This window comes from Sinocyclocheilus anshuiensis, unplaced genomic scaffold (genome assembly GCF_001515605.1).
Source record: "Sinocyclocheilus anshuiensis isolate Anshui unplaced genomic scaffold, SAMN03320099.WGS_v1.1 scaffold517, whole genome shotgun sequence".
NCBI lineage: Eukaryota > Metazoa > Chordata > Actinopteri > Cypriniformes > Cyprinidae > Sinocyclocheilus > Sinocyclocheilus anshuiensis.
This window is the reverse complement of record NW_015536535.1, coordinates 1,905,910-1,920,133: the sequence shown is the minus strand read 5'-3', so window position 1 is coordinate 1,920,133 and position 14,224 is coordinate 1,905,910. Positions and strand designations below refer to the sequence as shown.

Sequence of the window (14,224 nt, the reverse complement as noted above, 5' to 3'; positions counted from 1 at the left end):
CGCATAAACACATTTCATTACACCAAATACACAAAATAATGTTCTTTTTAGCAGCATCTTATGACCCCTTTAACCTTTTTAAGACCAAAATTTAAGAAGTAAGGGAACACAATATGTCAAGTCAAGTTTATTTGTATAGCGCTTTTCACGATACAAATCAGATACAGCCTTGGTCTGACACAAGAAGCAAGTCATTTGTAATTTTAACAAGTGCAGTTTCTGTGCTATGGTGGGGCCTGAAACCTGAAATTCTTCATAGAGATCATTTGTTTGGACAATATGTCCATATGTTCTCTAAATATAAATGTCTAGGGAGCACCCAATGAGTTGTATTAGCAATACTAAAAATACAACTTCTTATCAATCTCTATTACTCTTCAATTAATAAAAAAAAAAAAAGATTAGAGATTGAATAGCTCTGCTCCCAACCAGTTGACTATGAAATTAACTTTTATTGTACTTTTTGATCACACTGCAAAAAAAAATCCATTATTCCTTGTTTTACAGTGCAAATGTCTAAACATTCTTAAATAAAGATAATTGATTACATAGTTGTTTTGTTCTGTGAAATCAATCAAAATGTCTTTGATTTAAAAGAACAAATATCCACCGACAGCTTTAGGAAAAGCAACCTAATTCAAAGGAAAAATAAGTCTTCATACCCCATTTACAGATTTGTTCTTTTTGCATCTCAAGTAAATGTATCTTGATATTTGTATTGGAAAATGACAAAAAATACTGAAGAAGATATTAATTTTTAGGAGAACATGCAACATTTAATGCCATGACTTTATCAATATAAGATTTTCTGCTATGATTTAAGACCTTTTTAAGGCCTTCAGTTGTTGAAGGGTGAATTAAGTCCTTTTAAGACCCGTAGAAACCCTGATTTTAAAATAGTATGATTCATCTAACATCATTCATCTGTCAAAATTATTCAGATGGCCAAGTTTTTATGAATTATCATATTTTCCCCCCAATTTTACATGCTCCATCTAGCTGGGGAAAAAAAAACTATTTAAAGGAGAGTAAGACTTGAGACACACTTTGGATTAAGTTTATAGGTTAGAACTCAAGTCTGAATAATAAAAATATGTGACCCTGGACCACAAAACCAGTCATAACTTAAGGGTAAATTTTTTTGAAATTGAGATCTATACATCATCTGAAAGCTGAATAAATAAGTTTTCCATATGGTTTGTTAGGTTAGGACACTATGTGGCTGAGATACAACTATTTGAAAACGGAGGGTGCAAGAAAATCACCTTTAAGTTGTCCAAATGAAGTTCTTAGCAATGCATATTACTAATCAGAAATTAAGTTTTGATATATTTACAGTAGGAAAGTTACAAAATATTTGCATGGAACATGATCTTTACTTAATATCCTAATTATTTTTGGCATAAAAGAAAAATCTATAATTTTGACTATTTGGCTATTGCTACAAATATACCCGTGCTATGACTGGTTTTGTGGTCCAGGGTCACATATGAATTATCAATTAGTCACCAACTAGCCAGCACTAGTGATTAAGATTAGCAGATGCAGATATAAAATATGCATTGATTTACAAGCAAGCAAATGTTCAATCTCACTTTTTTTATTTAATTCATCAGATACTGGACTTGATATTTCCCAGAGCAAAATGACTCAAAACATAGACTGTCAGTATTAGTTCAGTAGATTCACAACCAATGAAATGCTCCTTCACAGGCCGCTCTTAAATTCTAGCTGGATATGAGGCAGTACCTACAACCCAATCAGGTTGCACAGGTAGTCCAGCTCCTCCAGGATGACACTTCCATATGTGCTGTCACAAGGAGGTTTGGTGTGTTTCCCAGCACAGTTGTAGAAGGCTGTTGAAAGACAGCAACCCAGCAGCAGGACTGATATCTGCTTCTTTGTGTGAGGTGGAACAGGAGGAGTGCTGTCAGAGCTCTCCAAATGGCCTCCAGCAGGCTACTGGTGTGCATGTTTCTGAATAAACTGTCAAAAACAGACTCCATAAGGGTGGCATGAGGGCCCGACATCCTGTAGTGGGACCTGTGCTCACAGCCTAGCACTGTGTAGCTTCATTGACATTTGTAAGAGAACACCAGAATTGGCAGACCCACCATTGGTACCCGATTCTCTTCATGGCTGAGAGCAGGTTCACATTGAGTATGTGATAGACGTGAAAAAGTCTGGAGATGCCATAGAGAATATTAAGCTGCCTGCAACATCATCCAGAATGACGGGTTTGGTGGTGGACCACCGATGGTCTGAAGAGGAATATCCTTGGCAGGTCATACAGACCTCCATGTGCTAGCCAACCATACCCTCACTGCTGTTGGGTACCGGGATGAAATCCTGTCAGACCTTACGCAGGTGCAGTGGGACCCGTTTTCATGTGGCCGGAGTGAGTAGGCGGTTTCTTGATGATTAGGCACCGATGCAATTGACTGGCCCTCATGTTTCTCTGACCTGAATCCAATTGAGAACTTCTGGGATGTTATGTATTGGAAGATCCTAAGCCACCAAGTAGCACCACAGACTGTCCAGGAGGTCACTGATGCCCTCATCCAGGTCTGATTGATTAGTGGGGATCCCCCAGGGCACCATCTACCATTTCATCAGGAGCATGCCTTAGACATTGTATATCATGTATCATACACACATATACGGATATATATTTGTAGATGTATAAATGAAGCTGAATAGAGAATTAATGTGGCTCAGTGGTAGAGCATTGTGTTAGCAGTGCAAAAGGTTGTGGGTTCAATTCCCAGGGAACACACATGCTGGTAAAAAGTGTATAACCTGAATGCACTGTAAGTTGCTTTGGATAAAAGCATCTGCTAAATGCATAAATTATTAATAATTATATAGAACATGTAACAGTGCTCATGCTGCTGATATTTAGTGTTGTTTACATTTAAATGAGCCTCAGCATTCTTTGTCAGTACAGCAGTCCGAGTTTACATTTAAAAATCAACACAACTGTTCCTGAAGCCTCGAAGCCCGATCACATGTGCTACAAGCTCTTCACAACACTTCAGTTTGGTAAGTTTCAGTAATTTGTCCAATTTTTGAAGTGTTTTTCCAGGCATCTTCATGGAGCAGCATCGCCTGAGAAGAACCAGGGCTCTTCCCTCATACCTGAGGGGTGTCTCTTCCAGTCAAGGCTTCTGTGATCTTTCACAACTGGCAGGTGTAATCAGGTTGGGTCACAATTACAGCTGCATCTCTGTGAAAGCTCGAAGACCCAATGGTTTGGAGGAGAGCTATTTGAAAAACGCTGCTGTCCTTCCCAACATCATTCTAGCAGCCTCAGTCTCTACAGTAGACGTGTGTCCAGCACCTTTGTGTCAGCAGGAAGAGCCTGTCTCTATCCACAGCTACAGTGTGCAATTTACCAGGACAATTACCACTCTGTGGCAGAGCCCATGATGAAGACACGCTGTGGTAGGCACCGTCTCTACAGCCTTGAGCTGGGACTGAAGATCAAGCAGCGACTGTGGGAGACACTGAGTTGCCCTTCCCTGCTGGAGATGGATGCATCCTGATCACTGAGAGCTTCTCCACAACCAGCAGAAGCTTCGCTCCTCAAATCCATGTGGACATCAGTAAAGAGCCCCTGCCTGAAGAAACCATGAAAAAAGAAGACCAGAAACAGTGTCATCACAGTATCTAAATATATACATTTACATATATTTTCATATATACAGTTAAGTTTGTAAATAGTTTTAGTATAAGTAAGTTTATAGTTTGTAGAGTAAGTATTTTTAAGCATTTTTTTTCAGCACATTGGAACAAGGTTGTCAGGATGTTTTGGGTGGTTTCCTGTGCATTGACATGCATTTGCCAAGGTTTTCTGAGAGGTCGTGAGCGTGGTGCTTTGCAGTTGCTTGACTCTTCTGAATGTTTTATTGCATTGTTGCATGGTTATTATGATGTTTTGGGTGGTTTCCTGTGCGTTGACATATTTCCCAAGGGTTTCTGTGCAGTTGTTAGCGTGTTGAGAGCTAAACCACTGGTACTTCACAACTACAGGTAGGGTCACCCATAGTGGACAGGTCTCAGCTGAGATACCAGATGAAGACAAACCATTTATCAAGCCATTTTTTGTTTTATTTGTTGTGTGTTCCATATAATGTTATCACATTACAAAGATAAAATAAATGTGAGAACATAGAGCAGTTTTAATTAAAATTCTTTATTTTATTTTTGTAGTTACAATTTTAAACTTTTCAAATGTTATTTTATGTTTGTGCTTTTAAAAACAATCAGTCTTTCCCATGTCTAATTAGACTTATTTCACATTTTAAGCTCATTTTGAGCACAAAAGCATGTGCTTTCTGCATATGTAATTTTTGCAAGTGTAATTGATCTGCTCTCGTCCAGGTTAAGTTCTTCATAGCTAAAGTAGTTACCATGTTGGTCGTATTTTTTGGAGTGCATTTACGGTTTTGAATGTGCTGTAAAACGGGAACATCGTTGCTTTTAATAAAGCAGCCAGTCTTTTTGAATAAGAGTTTATCGGTTTAACACATCATGAGGTATTTGGCACTATATCTATGATTCTGAAGAAAGCAGCCCTAAGATGTTATGGGTATGACGTTGTTTGGGTGATTAGCCTGTTTTGATTTTGTAAAAGTAGCTTTTAAAATTATGGCCCACATCTTTAATTTGTTTTCATTAGACAATGAAATATTTTGCCATATGGTTTCACCAAAATGTAGGTGGGCTTCAAAACACTTAAAAATGACAGAATATTGCCACTATAACCAGTAGATGGCTGCAGAGGATTACTGGCTCATGTGCCGTTTCCACCATATGGTTTCCATTCCCAAATATAATTATTTTCAAGTGTTTTGCTTTGGATTTATATTTAGACATTATATCACTATTATAACATCACTTATTGTTAAAGTTCAGCATTGGTTTGTACTGAAGTATGGAGTTGCACCAGTTTTCAAAAACCCATTTTCTATATGAATCACACAAATGACCTATTTTGAATTCAAAATGGAGATTTTCGGGGAAAGGTTGCTAGTTTGTATCCCTGTTAACAATCTCTTCAGTTTCTCTTGAATGTAAATGTAAAATGCCAATTCACAAACATACCATGACTTTTTTATATTTTGAGCGACAAAACACTCAGAAATGAACTGAAATAAACATCAATCAAGCAACGACGTTAAATGTTGACTTCATGACAAAATAAGAAGAAAAAAAAAACTGATAGGTTAGGCTTACCAATCTGTTTGTTCACTGTTCTCATTTAATGCATTGTTTTTCATTTTGCCTTTGTCTTTTTCTGTTCTGCACCCCAAAACATTTCCATTCCCTCCTCTATTCATTTTGGTCATGTGACTGTGTCGAAGGCTGAGCAGCAGTTGTAGGCTACTCACTTCATAATAAAATACATGTTTACTAATTGAAATAGCTAAACAAAAGGTTAAATAAAAATAAAATCTCCTTTTTTGTGTTTTAACAAATAGCCTTTTGATTATTTCTGTTTTATTGAAGAATTTCACAGATTTCGGCAAAATGGCGCCCACGGATAGGCCCTTGTGCACAGCATATACTCCATACCCCATTTTTGTGCACCTGTGTTATTCAATAAAAATGGTTGAAAAATTAAAATTGAGGAAAAATAAAAATACATTTAATTTTGGTTTACATCTTGGTTTTATGTGTTTTAGCATTTTAGATTAAGATTCATAATAACTTATTAATTTAAACACTTTTCATTCATCTTGCGCCCCCTTGGTAGTTCTCTTAAATCCCCCAGTTGAGAACCACTTTATGCTATATTAGCCAAGCAAATGTGTAAGTCAGTGTGAACATACGATGGCACTGGATATTGTACTTGCTTCAAAATGTAAAGTGATACATACTATTTGCTCTCTGTATATAAAACCATTAATACTGTATACAGAAAAGTAAGCTCAAATGGAAATAAATCTGTTATTACTGCAGCTTATTACTGGGACATTATCCATTCATTTTATGGACATTTCCATTAACCCTAAAACACAATGCAATGAAGTGCAAAATTCAAAATACAGGTAAAACACCTATAAAAATAAATCCGGTAATTCAAAGTAATACATTATATTGTGCCCTATTTTTACAGATTTGTTTTAGAGTGTACATATAAGACAAACAACAAGTCCATAGCAGTTCATGAATATATTTTTAGGATACAATGGAATATCAACAATGACTTCACATTTATAAATATATTAGACAAACGCAATTAAAATAAACTGGAAACGAATCAAAAATAAAAAAAGATGAAGAAGGAGAAGAAGAAGAAAAACACTGCTTCTGAGGTTGCCTCTGCTTATTCATTCCATTACCATTTTCTCCCACCTGCACAGAGAAAAAGACAAAGTATTAAAAAGATAATTATTTAAACTGCATAGTGAATATAAACTGAAGTACTGAAAGTGTATTTCCAGCTTCTGTCCACTAGAGGCCTGCAGTCACTTTATAATCTCACCTGTAACAATCTCTACAAAGGCTTTGGGGAAGAAGCCTTCTCTGCCATTGATCCGTCCGCTCCACCATTCATCATCTATGTGAGCAGTGACCAGGATCCTGTCTCCCTGCTGGAAGGGCAGATCCTCCTCTGTCTCTGCTGTGAAGTCATACAGTGCCACAGCCCACTCTTCACCGTTAGATTCAACCTGTAGACACAGATGAAAAAGATTGAATATATAGCACATCTTACTTTACCTGCCTGCCCAGCATACAGTACACTCACATAAAGCAATACATACTATATAGCAAATCTCAGCTGAGTGATAGTTTACAGTGTCGCAAAATGTCAACTGTATTATCAATAGTTGGATATATCAAGTTGGATATTATATCCAACTTTATTTGCATACATGCATCCAGTACACTCATATAAAGCAAATCTCAACTACCTGATTTTTTATTTTATCGCAAAATACAACTATATCATCCAGACTTTTATATTAAGTTGTATGTCAAACTTTATCTGCATATATACAGTATACTTGCAGAGAGCAATATAGACTAGCCAAAGTTAAGACATTTTGATTACACATTACATTCATAACATATGCATGAATGAACTGTTCACAATATCATCTATTAAATGCATTTAGAAAATAAACAGGTGATTTTTTTTATTTCATGCCAGCTTTAATCACTGCATTACTACAGGAAAGATCAAATGTGACAAGTTGGGAGAAGATACCTTAGTGGCTTTGTAAGACATCCGTGTGTTAGGTGAACCGGCCATTCCTGAGAAATGATACGCAACATATATTAGATCTGTAGCCCAAAACATGAACAGGTCAGTTTCATATAGCCCTTAATGAAACACAAACAGAAGGGCAAATTCTTCACATTCCCACCATAGGGAGAGCGGCCCACTCGTTGAGTCACAGAGACGCTTATGCTGATACGGTTTTGGTGTTGTTGGTGCATTAGAAACCGACAAGTGACTGGATTACAGACAGTTCTAGGGTAAACTGAATGTGCTCCATGTTTCCTGAAACTGGAGAGGCATTACTATATTCAATCAAGTGGGGTTTCATTTTCCATGTAGAATGCACTTCTATAGTAATTAATAGGTGTTTCTTCAACCGGTATTTTAATGCTTTGTTTCTTAAAACAAATATCAACCTTTGTCACATTTAAATTATCCAGAAAACTTTTTACCAGACTTCCATTTATTTTTTTTACTTTTCAAAAGCCGTTTATGTCTAGATTTTGGCAGTTTACCCTTGTCCCAGTCCTTTAGTTTTAAAATGTGAAAATCCATCATAAACTATAACCTATCATGATGGGTGGAATAAACAATCCCTTTCAATATGAAAAATATTCACATAAATGTTTGTATTGTTACATATTGGTGTGGTTATGACATAATTTCCACCACAATCAACAATATCGCCACTATAATAAAGGTTTTCAAAAGTCACTGTACTTGTTAACATTCTTGAGATGAATATCATTTGTGAACAGTATTTTTATTGTGTGTTATTTCCTATCAAGCTATAATTTGGCCAAATTGTACAAAAAAAGTTTTGCATCAATCACATTTCCATCACGGCAATTGCAATTACAGAATATTATTAAATACAATGCATATTTTAAGGTGTGCTGGAAATGACATCGTGGTGGAAATGTTTATGACATTTTAGAAAATGACAGAATTCTCAAGTGATGCATGTCATTTTTAAGAGAGAGTTTACAGGTTCCAATTCTACCCATAAGTGAAGAAACACCCAAATACACAATGTCACTAGGGCATGTTTCTAAGCTTTGTATTCTTTGCAAAGATTGTTTTACTATTTCAGGCATAGTAACACAAATCAAAGCTTAAATTTTGGTCTGTTCAGTATGGACTAATGTTAGGTTCTGATATAGTGTTTTTGTCCTTCTTTGAGCTTTATATCTTGAAATTCTGACTTTTTAAAACCGGAACTGTGACTTTTTTTTCATCACACTTTTTTCACATTTTTAAAAACCTTTTTAAATTCTGTGGTGGAAAAAAAATTCAATAGGATCTAAATGTTTCTTTAAACATTAAATCAAATGTGTATAATTTATAGATATATTGTTTTGGCCTCTTACCAGGCAGTGCAATCTTATTCGGAACAGATTTCTGCACTGGGACTGGAGGAAGATCCTCAAGCACTTCCACAAAGTTGAGGGGGAAAATACCAACATGGCCATTCACTTCCCCACGAGCCCACTCCTCTCCCACATATTCTTTAAGCCGAATCTCATCACCTTCAGAGAATGAGAGCTCATCACTCTGCTCTCCCTCAAAGTCAAACCTCGCAACACACCTTGGGCCTCTGAAGAAAATACAGGGATATAAAATATTAGTCATTGTCATGTAATCTGGTTCCTAGTACTTTTGTCAATCTAACATTGCAGTACATCAGATTTGAAAAGAAAAAGTTCATTTAATTTGTGTTTGAGCTTTTACAGTCCAATCTTGTGAGGATGACTTACCTCACAGGATCAGGAGATGGTTTGGATTTCCATTCATTGCTGGATACTGGCGCAGATGTACCAGGCTTGTTCTGGAGAGAAAAAAAAAAGATTATTTGGTAATGGCAGAGATTAATCAGTTTTATGATCCCTGAATATACATGCTTAACTTTCAGGAAATGTTCACGTCAACCTCAGTACATAAATAATATGAGCTGAGATTTTTGAAACCCTGTTAACTAAATTTGAGACATGTATAAATAATTGTTTGCAACTTGCAATTTGTGTGATCTTGTAATTTCCTTAATTTAAATATTAACTATACATCAATACTAATTACATATACTGAACAAAATTATAAACGCAACACTTTTGTTTTTGCCCTGTGAGGTGGATGGATTATCTCGGCAAAGGAGAAATGCTCACTATCACAGATTTAGACAGATTTGTGAACAATATTTGAGAGAAATAGGCCTTTTGTGTACATAGAAAAAGTCTTAGATCTTTGAGTTCAGCTCATGACAAATGGGGGCAAAAACAAAAGTGTTGCGTTTATAATTTTGTTCAGTGTACAATTTGTAAGATAAAAAACTGTAAAAAACTTTTTTAGTTTTATTATATCTGTAAAAACAGATTTTTTTGGTTTTTCTTACAATAACTTGAATGACATGGTTGAATAGTTGAGCATGAGAATGCTGTCAACACAACAATATTTGTAAAAATTAGAAAAAGGAATCAGTTTACATTTACTTGCTGTAGAAAGGGTCCAAATTATAATAATTACACAATAATCACTTGTGTATTTTTTATGTAATTGGTGGAAATCTTGGAGTAACTATGCATGCAAATTTGGGACACAATAAATATTACTACAAAAAATATGAATTGTTTTTAATAAATAAAAATGACTTTTTATCTACAAAGAATATCAGTTAAATAGATTATTGCATGATAGTTTGTTAGGTACAGTTGAGAAGGTCATGGGTGGGACAGGTAATAATCACAATTTTAAGGGAAAGACAAATATTTTGTTTAAATCTTGTTAATCAAGTTTACTCAACATATCTAATAATTCTCACACAAAAAAAAACAAATCCTTCTAATGCTTTAAGTCGTGGGACATTGTCTACTATATTTGTCAAAAATTCCATACACGATATTTACCAGTGTCTTGACGTAGTTAATGGGGAAGAATCCAGTGATGTTTCTGCATGTTCCCATGTACCACTCACTATCCAGCTGTTCTACATTAGACACCACATCACCAGCCTTCAACATCAGCTCTCCAGGCCCCTCTGAGACACAAACACAGGACAACATATGATTATTATAGGAGCAGATTCACAACTGCCTCTGACTGTGAATGTAAAGGAGAAACGCATATTTAATTACTAGTCTGAACAACCTGGGGGAAGGATTTCACAGACACATCGTAACTATTCTTAGCAAAAACAATAAACAAAACACTACTCATAGCCTTATTAAATTATGCTTGCCTTGGAAAATGGCCCTTTGTTTTCTTACACAGAACACAACTGTCTATCTATATTCACCTGGAGTGAAGTCATACAGGGCTTGCACTTGTAAAGATCCAGTATTTTCCACCATACCACTAAAGGAACATTTTTTCTGTAGAAACACATTGAGAGCCATGATAGCATGTTGACATTACAAGACGGATAATACTACTACAGTACATCTGCTATTAAACAATATCAATATTAATTACCTGAGGTACTGGATTGCTGGGTATATTTGTTAAGGGTGTAATAATCTTCATATGTGTTTTCTGCACTGTGCCCTTAGCGTTTCCCACTTGGCATTCAAAGGTTTTGCTGTCTAATTCCTCAAGCAAGACGAGGACTTCATTTTTCTAAAGGAGATAAAGGATGGAAATGCTTAAATTTCTCACGACTGAAACTCGCTGGCAGAACAACATGTAAAGCATCCGTAACTTGAGAAGATGGCACTATGGGGCTAATGTGAATGTACTGACTTTAAGATCACCTGAAAAGAGAGCTCCCCAGTGTTAGTGCCATTGTAGTCATACTCAGCAATACCGTGGGGGATCTCAAGCTGTGTAAACCAAAAGAGTAGGGCAGAGTTGCATTAATTTGTCCAGTTCCTCTGTAATACCATTAAATCAATAAAATAACATCTCACAGTGTATTTGTTGTAAAGACGATGTCCAGGGTTGGGTCTCGGTGGAAGGGCAGGTCCTTTTTTTGAAGCTCTACGGTTTTGTTGCTGCCATTGAGGTTGCTGTTCTTTTGATGGCACTATTTGTGAAACTCCTGGATCTGAGGGCCGACATTGGGAGCCATCTCTCCGTGGAGGAGGAGGTCTTCCTGGGCCTGTTTTAGCAGGTGGCGGTCGTGGAGGCAGAACCTTTCCTCCACTGGGCCTGAAATATTATTAACATAGAATTTAAGGGCACAATACCAGAAGAGACCACATGTTGTCGCATTAAAACGCTAACAATTCACTCTAACAATTCCTAGGCTGATACTGCCCAAACCAACCAGCCATGAAAAGAGAAATGCATAAAGGCATGTTTAGAAGGTTGAATGAGCGAAACTAGGACAGCTTTGAATAAAAACAGGATTCATTTACCGTGGTGGAAGAGACATATCAGATGAGAGACTGAAGGAGTCCTGGGGGGAAAACAATAAAGAGTTAATATTCAACGTTTAAGAGAAGGTTTTTGTTTAAAAACAATGTGTGCACTGATAATGTATGTACAGAATAAATCAGAGAATAAAACTATATTTTTCATGGTTTGACAGTTGTTTCAGATAAAGATATATTTGGAACACATTTCACATTTGGAATGATTTTTCTAACAGCTAAATGCCAGAAACATTTTTACACAATTACACAAATGCAGACGTAGATACTCTGCCAATGTATTGCAAGTGTGTGTTATTGTGGGAGTAACAACCTCAATACTAAACAGGATGTTGTTATTATTCAGGTTGCTAGCTGTAAACATTACTTATAAGATCTAACTTGCTCAGCAAGATTGTCTTCAAACTGCTGCTTTATCATGACAATATCTGACTTGAAGTGGCCATAAAAGTAGTCAGCTAGCACATACTCAAAATCGAGCATGCATAGTCAAGCACCTGCATTCATGTACTTGCAGAGTATGTTTCAGGCCTGAGGAAAGAGAGGAAAAGGAAAACCAAGCAAAGTCCCTATTGTTTCGTTGTGCTCTCTTTGACTTCTCTGGAAAATGTCAAAAGTTTTTATTTTTTAAATGTCACAAATCTGCAGATTAAAGAGTCTGGTAACTGATCTTGTGAGCTCTGCTGACATTTTAAGACAGCATTTTATCTTAAAGGGTTAGTTCACCCAAAAATGAAAATTAGCCCATAAAAAGTGAATTGTTGCTTTTTTGTAAGAAAAATAACCATATTTAAAACGTAATAATCAATTTAATCTAGTTTGCGCTCACTGTTGTAAACGGAAACAGTTCCGGGTGGATGACGTAGGATGTCAGCGTTGCGCATGAGCCGCTCAGAAGTGACGCACGTGGAAGCGCAGGGGAGAGATCAAAACAAAACAACGGTCACTAAAGAAGAATGTCGGAGGATTTTGATATAAGCCAAGAGGAGACTAGTTTTCCTTTGCTAAAGTAAGGAAACTTTGCTTCCTTTGATCCTGTAAACAAACATTGGTTTTCACGAGACTCACTGGCGCATGCGCAGCGCTGACCTCATACGTCATCCTCCCGGAGCTGCTTCTGTGCACAACTGTTGGCACAAGCTACATTAAAGTGATTATTACGTTTTGAATATGGATATTTTTCTTACAAAAACGCATCGATTCGCTACAGGAGGCCTTTGTTCACCCCCCGGAGCCGTGTGAGACACTTTTTTTTTATGGATGGGAGCTTTTTATTTCACTTCTTTTGGACTGATGCACTGCAACACCCACTGAGTGCCAACAGCTTGAAAGATCAAAGACAATTTTTAATATAACTCTGACTGGATTCGTCTGAAAGAAGAAAGTTATACACACCTAGGATGACTTGAGGGTGAGTAATTTATGGACTAATTTTCATTTTTGGGTGAACTAACCCTTTAATCGCCTACTGCTTTGGTGCTTGTTGCACAGCTGTTGCTTGCTGGGAAAGGCCAGCTGAGGCAGCTGTATAAGGTCTTACTTTGCGAGAAGGTTTAGCAGGTGTAGGTGGGCCCCCCACAGGTTTCTGCACAGGTAAAGGTGGTGGAACATCTGCCGTCTCTTCAGGGTCTGAAAAGCAGTAATCCATCCATTTACGATGCAATAAAGCATCATATTTTATGTAGATTATTATTAATTTATTCTAATATTATTATATTAGTATTATTTTGATTCATCACTTCACTGCTGGTTACACTAAAACATATACACTCATGTTCAAAGTTAGGGGTAAGTAAGACTTCTGGGAAAAAAAAAACTTTTATTTAACAAGGATGCATTAAACTGAGCAAAAGTGACAGTAATTGTATAATGTTTCCACAAAATATATAAAAAGTGTTTTTAATATTGATAATAAGAAATGTTTCTTGAGCACCAAATCAGCAGAATGATTTCTGAAGGATCATGTGACACTGAAGACTGGAGTAATGGCTGATGAAGAATCAGCTTTGCCACCACTGGAATAAATTACTTTTTAAAATATACAGGTGCATCTCAAAAAAATTGTAATTTTTTTTGTAACTTATTTCAAAAAGTGAAACTTTCATATATTCTAGATTCATTACATGTAAAGTAAAACCTTTCAAAAGTTTTTTTTGTTTTAATTTTGATGATTAGAGCTTACAGCTCATGAAAGTCAAAAATCCAGTATCTCAAAATATTAGAATATTTCCTAAGATCAATCAAAAAAAGGATTTGCAAAACAGAAAATTTAATGTTCTTTAAAGTATGTTCATTTATGCACTCAATACTTGGTACTTTCTCTTGAAAATATCCCATAGATTCCATATGGGGTTTATGTCAGGCATGTTGGCTGGCCAATCAAGCACAGTAATATCATGGAGATTACACTCGGTCATGTGACACGCGAGAGTAAAGAGGCGTGTTCGACTTGAAGATCGATCGGTGTATGACATCAAAGTACGGCGAGAGAAAGCATAAGGAGACGTCCGAGCGCTCTTATAGCTCTCGCAGTACTTTGATGACACACACCCGTCGGTCTAAGCAGCGCTGCTTCAAGTCGAGCGCCGGCCATCAGCAGAAAAAGAAAATAAATAAAACAGTAAACACC

At 36.4% G+C, this 14,224-nt stretch overlaps 1 protein-coding gene across 1 annotated transcript in view; it reads right to left on the bottom strand.

The window, feature by feature from the left end:
- Window positions 1-6,173: 6,173 nt before the first annotated feature.
- The window catches only part of sh3d19 (SH3 domain containing 19), a 22,650-nt gene continuing 14,599 nt past the window's right edge, over window positions 6,174-14,224 (bottom strand). Inside the window, exons 9-20 of the mRNA XM_016496018.1 lie at window positions 13,136-13,224; window positions 11,581-11,621; window positions 11,131-11,371; window positions 10,975-11,043; window positions 10,697-10,840; window positions 10,521-10,596; window positions 10,132-10,262; window positions 8,989-9,059; window positions 8,602-8,828; window positions 7,217-7,263; window positions 6,491-6,677; window positions 6,174-6,360 (exon numbers count right to left, since the gene is read on the bottom strand). Coding sequence (XP_016351504.1) covers window positions 6,344-6,360; window positions 6,491-6,677; window positions 7,217-7,263; window positions 8,602-8,828; window positions 8,989-9,059; window positions 10,132-10,262; window positions 10,521-10,596; window positions 10,697-10,840; window positions 10,975-11,043; window positions 11,131-11,371; window positions 11,581-11,621; window positions 13,136-13,224 — 1,340 coding nt within the window. The 3' untranslated portion in view covers window positions 6,174-6,343. The remainder of the gene's footprint in view (window positions 6,361-6,490; window positions 6,678-7,216; window positions 7,264-8,601; window positions 8,829-8,988; window positions 9,060-10,131; window positions 10,263-10,520; window positions 10,597-10,696; window positions 10,841-10,974; window positions 11,044-11,130; window positions 11,372-11,580; window positions 11,622-13,135; window positions 13,225-14,224) is intronic.